General features: G+C 44.5%; 1 protein-coding gene across 2 annotated transcripts in view; it reads right to left on the bottom strand.

Moving 5' to 3' along the window:
• arhgap24 (Rho GTPase activating protein 24) overlaps positions 1 to 16,436 on the bottom strand; it is a 54,306-nt gene extending 37,870 nt beyond the window's left edge. The window contains exons 1-4 of one of the 2 annotated variants that reach the window (XM_067250603.1): positions 16,300 to 16,436; positions 16,049 to 16,151; positions 15,579 to 15,629; positions 8,368 to 8,585 (exon numbers count right to left, since the gene is read on the bottom strand). In XM_067250603.1, coding sequence (XP_067106704.1) covers positions 8,368 to 8,565 — 198 coding nt within the window. In that variant the 5' untranslated portion in view covers positions 8,566 to 8,585; positions 15,579 to 15,629; positions 16,049 to 16,151; positions 16,300 to 16,436. Of the gene's footprint in view, positions 1 to 8,367; positions 8,586 to 15,578; positions 15,630 to 16,048 lie in introns of both variants that reach the window. The other variant, XM_067250602.1, reaches the window with a different exon arrangement.
• Between the last annotated feature and the right edge of the window lie 302 nt (positions 16,437 to 16,738).

Below are 16,738 nucleotides of genomic sequence, written 5' to 3'. Positions count from 1 at the left end.
GCGGTTGAGCCAGGTGGGGGAGGGGCCAGGGGAGGGAGGAGGAGCCTGCATCTCTGCAGACTGTGTGCTGAAGCACCACTCCCCCAGGGAAGGGGGGGGGGGGGGGGGTTAAGATGACAGAGTTGATTTGTTATTCAATGTGACAATGTGACAATGTGGTAGCTTTATGGGGAACACCAACTCCTCTGCAGCTCCTGATGCTCTGGCACCAACGAATAGATCAATGTTTGACACTTGTGACCTGGAGTCAGCTTTAAATAGTCCCAACATCAGCATGTTCCAGCCCCCCCAAACCCACTCCACTTCAACAACCTTGCTGGGCTATTCTTAGAACCACGGTAGTTACAGCTCCACCGGTCTGTGTGGGGACCACTGGTGAAGTGTGGAGCTAGCCTTCGGTCTCCTCCTCTCCTCCTCTCTCAGCTGCTCCACTTTCCACAAGTCTCTCTTTGTCCTTGTAATTGTGTCTCCCTCTCTCCATCGCTGACTGTCAGCATTAAAGCTCAGGACTGACCAGATTAAAGCCTATTGAATCTTGTTATTCAACCCGTGTAGCACTCCTGGTTCCTTGTATATTAGAGGGATCACAGTATGACATTAAACAAAGAAAAAGACAGGTTTTTATGTGGGTTGATGTGCATCTGTGGCCAGTTCTCTAAACCCCAGAGTATGATATTATGTCCTCTCTTAGAGCAGAAAGGGGCCATTCATAGAACTGTCTGCAGATTGGATTACCAAAGATAATGCATGATGTAAAATAATCTCTGCTGGGCCCATCAAAGGTAGCTGCCTGTATCAGTTTAGACACACAAGATGGAGAGACTCTTATGTCTCTCTTCCTTTGATTTGGATTTTTGATTTGGATTCTTCCTCCCCTTTACTGGCTTTTACTTCAGTAAATGTGTGGACATTGTATCTGTGCACTCATTCAACTATAGCTCACTTCAGAGTAAACACCAATAGTGATGTAGTCGATCAGACCGACAAACGTAAATGACAAGCTTGGATTTTTTGGTAGCAGTACCCTTTCTGTCTATTCATGTTCGGACCATATTGGCACCATTAAGATGTATTCTATCTGGGAATGTTTTTAATGTTTCCAAGATGTGTGCGGATGCGTTGGTGCTAAAGGCCCATAAAGATAAACAGGATCTGAGGGCGGCTTCCTGCTGTGAAAGAGCCTTTAATGAGCCATGACCGTGACAAGAGGAAGTGGAACCTGCACCTGAAGCCCCAGATGTAGAGCGTTAATGGTGCTCATAAAGACAGCACAGACTTGCCCCCAAAATGAAGGGACATTTTTTATGTGGTCCACAGTTTCTGCCAAACATCAACGTCCCGACCGGAAACTTCCGTAAGGGATTATTAAGTACAACTGTTTCTCAAATGACAATGGTCTTTCCTTCATGTCCTTTTGCCTCTGGTGTTTAGCAAACTGGCGATGACTTGCATCAAAAAAGGCTTCAGCACATGCTTCCCTCCCTTGTTCCTGACTGCTTTTTCCATCGACAATTAAGACAAGAAAGGCCTGTGAAATGAAATACAGTTTCAGAGCACAACAAGCAAAGCCACAGCCAACCCAGTGGATGACTTCAGCCTATAAAAAGCTGCTTGTTGTTAACACACCCTTCTGATTGCTAAGTGTGAGTGTAGGGGGTTGCAGACATACTGTAAGGGCCTGCTACAAAACCACAACACCAGCCATATTATTCCTTTCCAATTCCCTACCACACTTTCCATAATGACACCCTTTTGGGTTGATGTTGTTTGCTGCACACAAACCCAGTTTCAGACAGGGCCCTGTTTACCCTGTGCAGCCCAGCCCAGCCCAACACAGAGGGGCTAAACACAGTTATTTAGATGCTGCACCGTAGCTACTGAAGCCAGACGTTACAATCCATCACAACCTTGTTGCCAGGGCTGTTTCTGGGCTTCTGTTACTTGTGGGCCAGCAGTTCGATTCACACTATGACATTGCCCTCTGTAGTCAGGGCTGTTTTATTACGGTCATTAAGAACAGGGCTGTGGGCCAGCTCCTCTCTGACAAGTCAAAACCCAGCATGGGAGGCTCTTCCTCTTCCTCCCTTAAGTATATTGTGGCCAGTCCAGACAAGGGAAGTTGTGAACGGAAGTATGACGGACAAAATCATGTCCACATTTCGACAGTTCACTGTGGTGCATGCCTTTGGTGACAGAAGTTAGTGCAGTGTCTTAATTTGGTCCCCCCCCCCCCCCCCCCCCATTCCCATCCAAGTTTGGGAGATAAATGGTGTGTAATAAGAGAAAGGCATCATTATGCCATAGGCATTTCCTACCAAGGAATGTTTGTGGTGACGTTTTTTTTGTCAACCCTAGTTGGGTGGCTAAACTTATTTGAGGCAGAGATGTGAGACCAACTGTGAGTTTATTTACTGAAAAGTCAGAAAGAATAAATCGGTGGGCTATGAAACAATGACCAGGCAAAGTTGAAGACTTGATAGATTTCAAATTGTAAACAGCCGAGTGTGAATGGTCACTAGTAATGAGTCAATTAGGGAGCAGCCATTGATGAGGCCCAGTTCAATAAGAAGGTCATTAACTTTGACGAGTCGACCACCGGTCTTTTCATCCACCCATCATCATAGCCCTGTCCCAGTGGCCTCTGCTTGACTTAGGAAACAGAGGGAACAATCTTACATACATATGAAACAGCCAAGGTTTCTTCTACAAGTTACTTAATAAAAACGAATAAGCTGCTGCAGTGTGTGTGTGTGTGTGTGTGTGTGTGTGTGTGTGTGTGTGTGTGTGTGTGTGTGTGTGTGTGTGTGTGTGTGTGCGTGTGTGTGTGCAAATTAGTAGTACATGGCAAGTAACTTTGCCAATACACCATGCTCTTTTTTCTAGGCATATCAATTCTGTCAGTATGGCAGATAGGCCAATCCAATTATCCAGCAATCTCGTAAATGCAGTAAGGACACAGATTTGAGGTTTTTAAATTTGATCCCCCCAAATTTAAACTCAATAAATTAAGAGCTGGGTAGAATGTTACAGTTCAAATGTGATTAACCTCAGATTTTCCATTACCCATACCTGGACTGCTTAGTTTGAGTCCTATTTAAATCAACCACTACTAGCTTCATATGTTTTCTTACCCTTAAGTAATGTATTCCATCTTAGGTATTACCAGTTCCATATTGCTTCAGGACTTCCTCCCAGATTTGCACAATTCCATCCACTTTGACACCAATTGCCTTAAATTTGTGTGCTCAAAATTCCTACATTTTGCAAACAAATTTCTGAGTGCTCAGTAGTCATTATAACATCAAGTCAAATGTCATTTCTGAAGTGGGGAACAGGCTATGTAAAGAACTACACTCAGTTAGCTTTGAAGTAGAAGGGGATCATTGTGGAAAAAGTCTACAGTGAGCATACTTGATCTCCAAAGGCCTGTGATACCTCTGCTTTGAAAGGTTGAAAGTCTCTACTCCCACAAGCATTTCACCATCATCTGTAGATACTGTTACTGCTTCTGACAGCAGAGTTTTTAAAGTGCTGCTTTGGAGTTGGACTATACATTATCGATGATGATGATATGGTCTGGGTTGATCAGGGGATTCAAGTCAAATCAAGTACCTAACACAATATTAGAAGTGTACCAGTATACCAGATACCAGATTAAAACCCAGTAGATGTGGCTCATATATATTGCATCTTATGTTTATGTTTATTACCACATCTCGGAAAGATAATATTTTTCATGGATTAAGCATATTTTTATTTGTGATTAAAAAGACATTGACTCTGTGAGGATCATCATGCCCTTCATCTCATGGGAGGGACTTAGATGTACAGCAGGTATAATGAAAGAGAGAGAGATAAAGTCTTCATAGATGTGCAAACTCTAAGCAAACATCCTTTGAAGGAACAAAAGGTAATCTTATGCTCTGCTAACGAATGTTCAAAATCTGTAATAATGTGCAAATATCCCAAGGATAATAGGTCATATAATCTCATGGTTGCATCTGACTTGCACGTGCAGCTAACCACATAAACTCAGCCACCCATAAGCTAGCAATTTGATGGCGTAGGTGGGCTTTATAGTAAGGAATTATTTTCACCAATTCAATGTCATTACAGTAAGGTTAGGTTTAGGCTTGCAATGCCCCCAGAAAAGTACTTCAAATGTGTCCTTGTAAATGACTGTTATTGTAGTAGTAGTTGTGGAGTTGGTTGATTAATAACCTTGGTAGTCTGGGTGCTTCATCTTCATCTACCCTCAGCCTAGACCCCTTACCTCGTTCTTCTCCTCTGGCTTAATCAGGTCTTACTTAATGGTTGGGAGGAATCAACAGTTGCTATTTATCTTCAGCAGATGGGTATATCTCAGTGGTACATTGTCTAGTGTTAGAGAGAACATTGAATCTCACAAAAACGTTGGCCCTGTGTGAACCAGGCTGTTCCTGTTGCGATTAACAACCCTGTGAAAGCCTCTATTGATCTTATGGAGCCCTGCACAAGCCCCATAGCCTCCATCTTGCTGCCTAGGGCACTGCAGACATCGTCGTAAGTGAGTGCTGTATCTGACCTGAGTTCAGTGTCCACACCCTCTGTCCTGAGAACATCCTCAATGATTGATACAAGGCTGGATTTCAAACAAGCTTTGAAAAAGTACCAAGAAATCATTTTGTAGTCTCTTTAATTAGTCTCGGCCACAGGAGAAGCCTAGCCTCAGAATGGTTTGATACATTTAATACGTGTATGTACACCTTCCACCCTATTCACGTTCATCACTTCCACTAACATCTAAGAGAACTAAAGGGTGGAGGTTAACAAAGAGAGAAGGCAAGCTGTGAAGGACAAAGGCAATGCCTCAAGCCCAGACGTGGGCCACAAATGTTTGACCTGGAAAGCAGCCCTTCCTCTTCTGATGCTAGCTTCAGCGCAGGAGTGGGAGGTAATGCTGCGCTTGATGAAATCTGAAATGAGCAAATGTTGTTATGTGTTGACAGGGCAACACGTGTAAAGGTTTGGCCAGTCACTGGGGTGGGTAGAAGATGCACTAATGATTCCACTGTTGAACTCTGCAAAATGCAGCAGTCTGAACAATTATAAATATGTTATGGGTTTGCTAAATGCTGAAAGTGGAGAAGTCCAACAAATACTTTATCAACCATTTTCTTATTCAGTTCCTGTAACTGGTATTTCCTCCAGATTTTAAAATGGAGTAAATAACATTCCTTTGTTCTTTTCACATCAGGTATTAACATAAATACTGCGATAAAATGTATCTCACTTATATTAATGGATTACAACAAACAAATCAGCTCAGTGTATTTTTGTAGACAACTGTCTCTGTGTTGGTCCTAGGATAAGATGGTCCATCTCCTCTTCTTGAAAAGGGTTTTCTTTGTAAAAAATATGAGTGTGTGTGCGAGTGTGTGTGAGCGCTGGACGAGCAGGGGCATGTAGAAGGCGTGCTGATGCCAAGCCCACACGTGCCAAGCCCCACACACACACTCCAGTGACCTTTCAACTCTCCCCATTCCCATTCCTAACATTCCAACCATGCCTGAGAGGGGTTGGCCTGGACTCTAGGGACACAAAGTCCTTCTTCTGTGACAATGGCAATATCAAACACTCTATATCCTCCTACATGCACATCAAAAATCAAATACTAGACAACTATGGCAAGCATGACTGGGTACTGTGACATGCTATTATTGACTGAACGTGAGGCACACTGTGTGTATGTGTGTGTGTGTCTAGCCAGTGCTCCCTGTCGCATGCCAGTATGTCGCAAATCCCCTAGGCAACAGAAGAGGGCAGATGCTCATGCACCTGTGTCGGAGACAGCAATTAAGCTAACGAGGCAGGTAACGAATGGAGATATCACGTCACATGAGTGGTGTGATTAATAGACACTCTAAAGCCTGCTCCACATCATCTCCCTGTATCGGCTTCAGCGCTCGTCGACTCCTATTACAGGACACACACACTGGCTGGGCCTCACTGATGTTCAGTGTTACACTAAGGGGGGTGATCTGCTGTGTGGTATTCTGGCCATGTTCTCTGACTAGCGGAGACTCAGCCTTTGCTTATTTGTTTCAATGATTTGCTTGCGAAGTGTTCTTCAGGTCACAGATTACCAACTTTGAAAAAACTGCTTGCTGCCTGGCCTAGTTTCACTCCAGTTTTTTTCCATGCAGACAAAAAGGAGTTTTTGGAAGTATTGAAAATGTTCTGGCATCTTTTCAAAACTGGGCCAGGGTATGGAAAATGTAGTCGCATGGAGAATGAGTCACTAAGGTAGGTCAGGCTTAAATAAATGACAGAAAAACACAGAGAAAATTTTTTATGCGTAGCACAAACAAATGAGGAGAAACTTTGTCAATGCATTCATTCATGTAAAGTACATTTAGCCAGTTAGGTGTAACAAAGAAACAATGTAATATCGAAGAAGAAACTTTGCCTATTTTCCATGCTCACTTCAATCCAATACTTTAGCATTCAGAGTGGAGCAACATACTGGGACCAGGGGCCAGCATCAGACTGAGGTGTGACAGTTCTCTCCCACCAGCTCCACTTTGGGGTTTTGACTTTGTTTCACTTGGTGTGACTGACTGCCCACGTTCACATCTGCAAAATTTGGCCCTCAGAGGCTTCCATTCCATATTAGTCCAAAGATCCATCCATCTAATATGCATTCTAGATCTTCCCACAATGAAATACACAGACTTAAGTACCCCTAATGCACTCCAACACGTTGCCATGCATTTGTGTTCCGCACTGAAAGTTGGATGGCTCACCCTTTAAAGCCACTTTTAATCCTAGTTTTACACTACCCAGCCAGTTATCAGCTTATTAAAATATCCCTCATTCAGCCAAGCGTGTGACATCAAAGTCCAGTACCTTGAGTGGACTAAATTGAGCTTCACTAATGAGCTGAAGGGAGCTTGGTTTTCTGTGTCTTTGATTTTCATGCTGAGTTACTGGCATCAGTACTGAACTGTATGTTTCTTTGTACAAATGTAATTCACAAAACTGTATGGGCCACATTTCTTGCAACTCATATTCAGTGTAATACACTACACTGAGAACTTTATGTATCAATTAGCTTCTTTGTGTGTGTACGAACGCGCATGTGAGTTTGTGCTTGTCTACTCCCAGGGTCTTGTCAGAGCATGCCTAGAGAGCAGGCTGCCTGGTTACAGTAACTTGAGAGACTGGGCCTCTTGTCTGCCTCAGTCATTGTCTGCTCTCCATTAGTCAGTCTGAGTCTGTTCTGAGGACACAGCTGACAACTCCTACAGACGCTCTGCAGTCAAATGGAGTCAAAACAGCCACACCAAGGCATCAGACTCGACTCTCAGACCATTTCTTGTGTTACATCCTCATTTGCCCACTATCGTATGACATCTGTGCTTGGCTATATAAATTGAACCATGGCTGGTGATTCTTATTTAGCTCTATTGTGAGAATTTATCATTTATATTAGCACTTCCTGTGCAGCTGTCCAGCTGCGTTTGAGTACTACCCCACCACTCAACCGTAACAGTTTATTGTCGGTGATCAGACAAGTCTACTGCTAGGCATGCTATGTCTCATCATGCTAAATGATGTTGTGAAGCACAGGTTGGAAAATAAAGTCCTTCAAAGTATATTTCATAAAGTAGGTGGTTTTACTGTAACAGAATGCAATCGATGATTTCCTTCCATATCCATTAATATTAACATGCTGAGTCACAGTACACTGTTTAATCAAAGTTGGGTTTGATTGATTGAGGTTTTGTGATACTTCAACATGAGCCAGGTATACTCAGAGCTCACTTGAGCCACTAGCTAAGCGGTGATGCTGACTAACGCAGACAGCACACCACTTCAAGACAGAGAGAGGGAGAGAGACAGAGAGTCATAGAGAGAGAGAGAGAGAGAGAGAGAGAGAGAGAGAGAGAGAGAGAGAGAGAGAGAGAGAGAGAGAGAGAGAGAGAGAGAGAGGGAGAGGAGACACGGATGGAGAGGGGGAAGGTCCATTGTATTTCCTCTGCAGTTTTGTTAAGACAATTAAATACATGTTCCTCCACCCCTCCACACCCCCACGCCCCTCACCCCCTCACACCACTCACCCCCCAGTTACTGTATACAACAAGAAAGGGGTACTGAGGAATCTAATCCCGCATATCAGCGCTGCCACTTGACAACTCTGCAAACCTGACGTATTAATTAGTGAGCATTCTAATGGAAAAAAGAGTGCATTGAGCCTACGGAATGCCTGTTGAAAAGAGGATGGTGCTTCTGTCATTCACAGTGTAACATGATTTAAACTAAGAGTGTGTTGAGAAACCCAGTCGTGTTGTGCGACTGGGAGAGTTGCAGGTCTGCTTGACTTACCAGGGCTTTGGTCTCTTCCTCATCTTTGTAATAGTGGAGCTTGTCTCCCCGGAGCACGAACCAACGGGTGTGCCAAGTCTTGACAAAGCCCCCTTGCTTCCTCAGCCACCCACACCTGATGACATTGTGCTTGGCCTGGCTGTGGCCCTGGCCTCGCCCATGCTGGGGGCTGCTGTTGGACGCAGCCTGGTCCTCCATGAGTAGGCTGCTGGATCTCCCTGGACACACAAAGCAGTATAGGGTTGGAATGAAAGGGAACTTGACTGTTGTTGATGATGGACCAATGGGGTTAAGGCCTGCTAACGCGCAGCTTTATCTTAAGTAGGCTGCTCTTCGAGAGGGAGAGGCAGTAATGGTAGGTAGTGGGACAAAGAAACCCAGATATATCATCCATTCACCAATAACAGGAATTGACATTGACTGTCATATCTGATATACAGTACATCCGGGCCCTTCTTGTTTTGACTGTTTTCTGTTTTCTTAGTCCACAAAGCCTCTATTTGAATGTATCCAGATAAGCAAATGTGTTATGGCTTGTGAGACAGCAACAGAGCCCCATGCTGGCTGTGGGATGTGAGCAAAGGGTGCACGGAAATGTAGGAGGGAGGGAGAGGGTGTTCAGAGGCCACATAATAGACATTACCAAACTTTTACTTGAATGAATCTGCTTTCTTCACCTTTATTTCATCTTTTTCTGTCATCTAACTGTCTCTCTCTCTCTCTCTCTCTCTCTCTCTCTCTCTCTCTCTCTCTCTCTGTCTCTCTCTCTCTCTCTCCACCTATCTCTTAAAAAGACAGACACACACAAATACAATCGGCACATCAAAAGCACACTACAGTATATTTGAGGTCAAGGCTTATGTAAACTAGTAGTGCCTCCCTTCGTGTAGTAGTTATCATTAGCATATGATAAGGGTAAGGACACTCTTCTCACAGTTTGTCACAGTTTATTCACCCCCAGGGCTCTCTGACATGCATTCTAAAACAGTAAGCAGTCTATGATCCAGACTGTATACATAAAAACACATAACCTTTACATGTAGGGCTATGGAGGTCCAACACCATTACTCCCTCTTTCATTTGATAAAGTTGAGAAAAAACAGACTCTCTCAACGCAATAATAATTTCAACAGATTAAACCACCCTCCACTATAACAATTAGATGTGCTGCTCGTGAGTACACTCACACATGTATTTGTATTGTCTGTGTATGGATGGGAGGGGGGATGCTCCAGTGATGATCTGATCAACCCAAATGATTCCCTCAAAGATCCCAAACATCACATGGATGGCTGCCATTGTTTTCCAAGACAATCTGCACACCCATGCACTAATGACAGAGTCCTGACTCTTTGGATAAAGCATATTGCCACGTTGTCATCAGAGGCTCTGGCTGTGCTTTGCCTTAACAGCTCCAGCTCCAGCTCCAGAGAGAGAGAGAGAGAGAGAGAGAGAGAGAGAGAGAGAGAGAGAGAGAGAGAGAGAGAGAGAGAGAGAGAGAGAGAGAGAGAGAGAGAGAGAGAGAGAGAGAGAGAGAGAGAGAGAGAGAGAGAGAGAGAGAGAGAGAGAGAGAGAGAGAGAGAGAGAGAGAGAGAGAGAGAGAGAGAGAGAGAGAGAGAGAGAGAGAGAGAGAGAGGGGAAGACAGCGAGGAAGAGGGAGAGCCCAGATGAGGACCAGATGTGGCCAGGCGTTCCAGTTCTTCTATGGAACAAGTGCAGTAGCTTAGCTGGTGCAGTAGTGTTGATGGTGGTGAAATTCAGATTCCATCACCAGACCATTGCTATGGTCCTCAAATATCTGACTTGCTTAATAACATAGTTTGAAACTCCAATATTGTGGGTTTCTAAGCAAGGAAATCAACATGTTTGAGTCCTCAAATTAATGTTATACTTTTAGTTAAAGTGTTTAAAGTGTCAGTGTCTACATACTATGCCTTGAAAAGTGTTTGTTGTTATTGTTAAGTCATGTTGTCATGATCTAGATAAGTTGATGGATAGAGCTGTATGAAAGTAGAATGACAGAGATCTGTCAACCAGGGTCTCACAAACAGTATATCACAGTTTTAAAGGATGTACTCTTCACGTCTGGATGTATTTGATGTTCCTCTTATTCTGTGAGTACCAACATGCCATTGCAGAAGATAGCACAGCAGAAACTAGCACAGCAGAAGTGAGCATGCAAAGATAAGCTTGGAGTGACAGTTCATCCTGGCCACTGCTCTGTTATCTAAAACAACATGTGAATACATACTGTACACTGCCACACAACCACCAAAGACCACATCTCCACACACTCTGACAGACACACACACACACACACACACACTCACCCACATTGACATTCCCCCACTGCCACACACACACATACAAACAGAGCAGAGGTGACACACCCATCTGTTGAGGAAACCCCTGTAGTGGCTGCTGCCTGACTCGTGCCACAGGGTTGTCTTCATGCCAGACTTCCTGCTCTGTGATTTATAGGTCTTGTCTAATGCCACTGGTTCTAGCTGCTAAGGCTGGAGCTATGTCCACACAATAAACAAACTATATGTACAGTGCTTAAAAGTTTAAATGTGTGTGTTCGGGTGTATTTCAATAAATCCTTAGTGCACATACGGTACTTGGGAGTCAATGGGATGTCCAATTATGGGGGGAAAAACGACAAGGAACCATTTTCTCATTCCCTCCCTTGAGATGTATCTGTACCCTATGCTCAATAGGGAAATAGATGACTTTGCCCCAACTCACTGTTCAATACCTCACGACTGGTTGTCATATCTTAAAAAGAAGTCACTGCAAGTCTGTGAGGGTCAGTGTCACAGTACAGTACATGACACTATTTGACCACCATCCTGAACATCAAAGTCACTAATTGGCTCCTGTGGAGCGACAGACCATCCCTGTGTGTCGGTCCTGACGCGTACATCATGTGGCTTGTGGGCCAGCGTCCCCCTGTTTCTGACGGAGGTTCTGATGCCCCAGTCACACTGGCACTCTGTCCCTTCGCTGTCCCCAGAGCCCTGTGCCCTGTCGAACCTAAAAGGCTCTATTGATGAACCCTCATGAATAAAATATCCACTACTGTTTGGCAAATAAGCAATGAGGGGTTGAATGTTTTATTTATGACTTTTTTCTTCTTCATCAGTACTAGAGAGAGGGAAAGAGAGAGAGAGTGAGCGTGAGTGAGTGAGTGAGTGAGTGAGAGAGAGAAGAAACAAAGAAATGAAAAATATAAGCCTTTGAATAAAACTCATGCTTACTCCCACTCGTAAAAAAAGTTTTTGAGGTTGTAGGTTTAACCTCTTGAAATGCCATCTATAACACGACCACTGTTGTATCCGATAGATTTATTTAAGCTCTATTTTCTGTACATTTTATTTATATATTTTTTATTTTGGGGGGAATTTCTCTCTATGGTATTTCTCTAATTTTTGTATGCGCATGTGTGAGTGTGTGTCTTTGTGTATGTGTGGGTGTGTGTGTGTGTGACTGAGCTACAGAGTCAATGGGAAAAACACCCTGACCTTTGCCATAAGATTACAGGACAAGGACTAAGGATGGGATTCTGCGATGGGACACATGTTTGTAAACAGGATGTGCCATATTCCCTAGAGCTCTGGGTTTCAAGGAACAAACTCTGAAACAAACTAAGTAAATTTATGGTCTCTATTTTTGTAAGGAACAGAGATTATGTCTGGAATACGTCAACGTTAAAAACAATTTTCAACATAACCCATGATGTTACTATTGTCTCTTCAGTGTTCACATCACGAGTAATCTTGCCTGCGATTGTGGCACGCATTTTGGCTCACCAATCTATCTACTGAGAGTTTGGCTTTTGCATACTGTACTAAGTAAGTGGTGTGGTGTGAAGGATACATCCATCTGTGGATGTATCAACTGATGGACATGGACGTTTGCTCTCAATCACACTCCAGATATTGCTGCTTCTGAACAAGCCACAGTTTGTTCTGTTGTGGGCTGATGGGTCTCTCTCAAACAAGTCCTGAGATAGAGAAAAACACTGTGGTACAGCCCTAGATGACATTCCCAGCCTGATGGAAGTATGCATTGTCCATTTTCATTTCAGACAATAAGGCTCTCAATTAAACTTGAAACATTAATTCTGCTGATAAGACCAAACTCATCAGCAGTGGTAAACAGTATGCAGTATTGAAGGCATGGACTAGGGGAGGAAACAGACTCCAGCTTGTGTACCCTAAAACAAGAAATATAAATACAACATTTAGAATTGATTTGCCTATTTGATAAAAGACTGAGTTAAGCTTCAGTAAGGGTTTCACTATATTGTATAAACAGTATGTGCCTTCTGAAAGTAGGTTGACTGTTGGGCTGGTTTGATGGTGAAGTTTCTGCTGTTTTCTATGCTTTCTCAGGGTGTTTGCTCTCTGTATGGGAATGTAATGAAGCTCACTGCACACAAAGGCCAGACTGGCAGTCTCAATGTTTGACATTTCTCTGTTGGAACCCTTCATTCTTGAGGGAAGAGAGAGAGATCTTACTTGCCTATCTTACCCTTTGGGAAGCCATAGACAGAAGAAGCTGTGTAGAAATTCAGTAATGAGACCAGTAGCGTAGCCAGAATTATATTTTTAGAGGGACCCATCTTTAAATGAGGGGGTCACTAAAATATAATATTTATACACTAATACTACAATTTTTCAAATGTATTTTTAATCCTAAATCTGTGGAGGGGTCTGACACGTGAATGAGGCGTCTAGGTCCCCTGGGATCCTTCATGGCTCTGCTGCTGATTGAGACTCACAGAACTGCTTGCTCTTGCTAAGATGGTGAGAAATCAATTTTCTTGTCTTACTTGGAGGGTGAAAGCATATTAAAAAGATGAATGACTGCCTTGTTTATATTTATGATCAAAACAAGTGCAAATGACTCCCTTAATCCACTGTCTAAAGCTGCACTTAAGACCTGTACAATAATTCCCTGCTGAATTTCTGACATAAATTCTTTATTTACCAAGCTGATGAAGCCATTACTGTGACCATCTGTCTGTCTGTCTGCAGGCCTCAGTACTGCAGCCTTGCAGCTGTTGCTCTGAGATACTACCAGGGCTACGCCGCTAATGCCCATGCTCACCAGGTCTCTCTGGGTGATGCATGGCCAATGGGGCGTGAACCTACAAGGCACTACGGCAGGCCAAAGAGCATGTACCACAAGACTGAGCAGGTTGATGATATCTCTTTTGGCAGACTAATGTGCATGTGTCTACACACCAGAATGCCTCCTTCACAGACCAGCATTGAAATGGTTAACAAGGAGGCAGCACAGAGGTTATATCAGTCACCGTGGCAATAGACAGCACCTGAGGATAGAATAGGAAAAGGCTAAAGTACAGGGGGAAATGACTGTAACTGACTGTATCCCATGTTCCTAATCTCCATCCATCAGGAGAAATTCTAATTTAACACTTAAAATATTCAATGTTAAATCTAGACAGCACTGAAAGAAAAAACAGATTCCAGCTAGCTAGATTACTAGATATTAGCCTAACTGATCTTAAAAGTATTGCTTTTCAATAGAAGGGCCCCAGACCATTTCCTTAGTGGGTGGCCTCTGCTAGACCTTGCGCTGAAGACAAACAAAGCCCGAAGATACCCCAAGACTCCACCACAGGACACAACGTTCTGGAGAGCCCCTGCTGAAATCACACCAGGGTGCGAGGAGCTCATTTTTCCTGCACAGTGTTTGCCTGTGAGGGGTCGGACGGAGGGTGCAGAGGAAGGCATCGCAGGGTCCATCAGCCCACCAATATGAACGTGAGTCCTGCTGGATAACTAAGGGTGACATCATCGCCATGAAAAGAGAGAGACCTGTCGATGTTTGCTCACACCTTACCACTAACTGTCAGTCATAGTGGAGACATTGAGAGACGATACTAGTTCTGGAGAGATAGGAGGAGGACGCATGAGAGAGAAACCCTAACCCCAAGAATGAGACGGTGACCGAGACAAGTAAACATGTTGATATTTGTATGCATGTGTCTATGGCTTTGTAGGAATAGACACAGACAGAGAAAGGGCGAGAGGGAGAGACCAGCTGCCTTGCTTCTCTATGGTGGTCTATTTAGTCTAAACCCATTCACAACGGCTTTCTACATAGAGCATATGGAATCCCTTTATAGCTGGGATGCAGCTCTGTTTTTTTTTTTAACTGTACACCCTTCCATCCTCCTCTCTCCCCATCTCTATTCCACCTTCCTTCTACTGACATGTGTCGCAATATGTCTGAGCTGCGATTCTTACAAAGGAAAGAGAGGAGTAGAGTCATGCTGAAACCACTTCAAGTGATATTTCTGGAGAGCCTCAGTCTGATGTGTTTGGTACCGAAAGGAGGACAACGTCACCACATCCTCATGGTCTTAAAGCAAAGCAGTGTGCTTTCCTTAAACATATTGCATAGCCACCGTAGGAACTTCACTGACCTGAAGGCAGCGGTGAGTAAACTCAGCTTCTCTGCTGCCTTCCTCCAAGTCAAAGCTGCCCTGGAGTCGCTACACCTCAGCAAGACCACATGAACACCGTCCTGCTCCCCCCCCCCCCCCTTCTCCCTCCCTAGATAAACAGATATGACAAAGCCAGACCTGGGGGCCGAGTGCAGCAGCTGACGGAGGGAATCTGATCCCAGGGCTCTCCAGCGGAGCAAGGGCCCTGCAGACATTCCTCACCCAGTGTGGGGGGCTGGATCTGGCTCTCCCTCCCTCGCTTCCACCCCCCTCTCACCCTGTCTCGTAAACCACCTCTGTGCACAGGAGGAGGACAATGTTGGAGGAATGGGGATGGGGGGGGGGGGGGTTATGACATGTTACAGGATAGCACATTTATCCAGATATGACTTAATAATGTCATGTGTTACAATGAATTAATATGACTGTGCGTGTCACTGCCTCCCTCTTTGTGTGTCTCCAAACAGGGTCCGTGTGTCCTTGAGAGAGTACCTTCGGACAATCCCGTTGCATGAGTATCATGTACTACCAGACTAAAATATACTGTACCCACAGAGCTGGCAATTATAATGCTCCCTCTTGAGAGATATTTCAAGAGAATATATATCTCAAGAGAGATATATATTCTACAATGTATGTGCTGTTTGTCCTGTGTGTCAATAGAGTTTTCACAGTCACATATAGAAAGGTTCTGTCTGAGAGTGTTTGTACACTGTTGTGTTCATATAACCTCATACTGGTCTATGATCCTCTCTTCATTGCAGAGTGCCAATGACCCAATCTGAGTTTAAGAAAGAAAGAAAGAAAAAGTATATTATGCTCAACCAGGGAGGTGAATATCTCAGCAGCTTTCTATGTTGAGCACTGTTGAGATCTGTTGCACTAGAAAGTATTTGGAGAACAGTTCTGCTTTAGTATATATAGCACAGTGTGTCAAAGGGATATGACACCCACTGACTCACATGAAGGGAATTAAAACCTCACAGATGAGGATACAAGATGGCAAATAGTGAGGCTTACTAAAACACAAAACATGACATGTACATTCACAATAGTAGAGTTAATGGCTTGACGAAGTGAAAATAGGACACAACCTTTAAAACCAAATCAAAACACCACCAGCAGGTGTACGCGTAGCCCCAGAGTCCACATTGTTCAGCACACCACTATGCTCAGAGCAAAATGCACGCAAACACTTACCCCGTGAAAACAGCCCCTTGGGCTCTCGAAGATGCGACGCTTGGAGGAGAAATCAATTAGATCCAATCCGGGGACAGGTTCAGTCAGAGAGAGGGCAACAATCCTGAAGAGAGAGAAGCTCGATTTTAGCCCGCTCCTGCCTCGCTGTTGTCACCTCCATAGAACTGGCCAGCTGTCTGACCGAGTGCCTGCCTGCGTAGGCAGAAGAGGCTGTGACACACGCTGTCAAAACTTTTCTCCTGACTGCTCACACTATCTGCATGCGGGGAGCCTCCGCGGGGATAGGACGGCTGTTGTGATCAGCCAAGCAAAGCCACACGGGGCTCCCGGTCACACACACACATCTACACTGTACCCCTACACCCACGTGAACACACACACACACCGCTCCGGTTCAGTACCGTCCACACACACTTCCAGCCCCAGCTGACTGTCTACGCACTCATACTGAAGTTCAGCTGTGCTGTCTGAGGGAGCAGGGGCTGGAGGAGGAGGGAGGGAGGTGGACGGTGAGGGGGAGAGAGAGCAGAGGAGGAGGAGGAGGAGGGGGGGGGGGAGCAGGCGTTTGCGCGAGCATGTTTAAGGAAGTCTGAAGATGAGTGCCCCGACTGGGCTGTCTCCACACAGAGTTTTGGTTTCAGGTTCCACACAACTGCTAGCCCACTCTCACCCCCCCATACACACACATAC

The sequence above is a fragment of the Osmerus mordax genome, chromosome 14 (genome assembly GCF_038355195.1).
Source record: "Osmerus mordax isolate fOsmMor3 chromosome 14, fOsmMor3.pri, whole genome shotgun sequence".
In the NCBI taxonomy this organism is placed as follows: domain Eukaryota; kingdom Metazoa; phylum Chordata; class Actinopteri; order Osmeriformes; family Osmeridae; genus Osmerus; species Osmerus mordax.
This window is presented reverse-complemented; position numbering and strand designations above follow the sequence as displayed.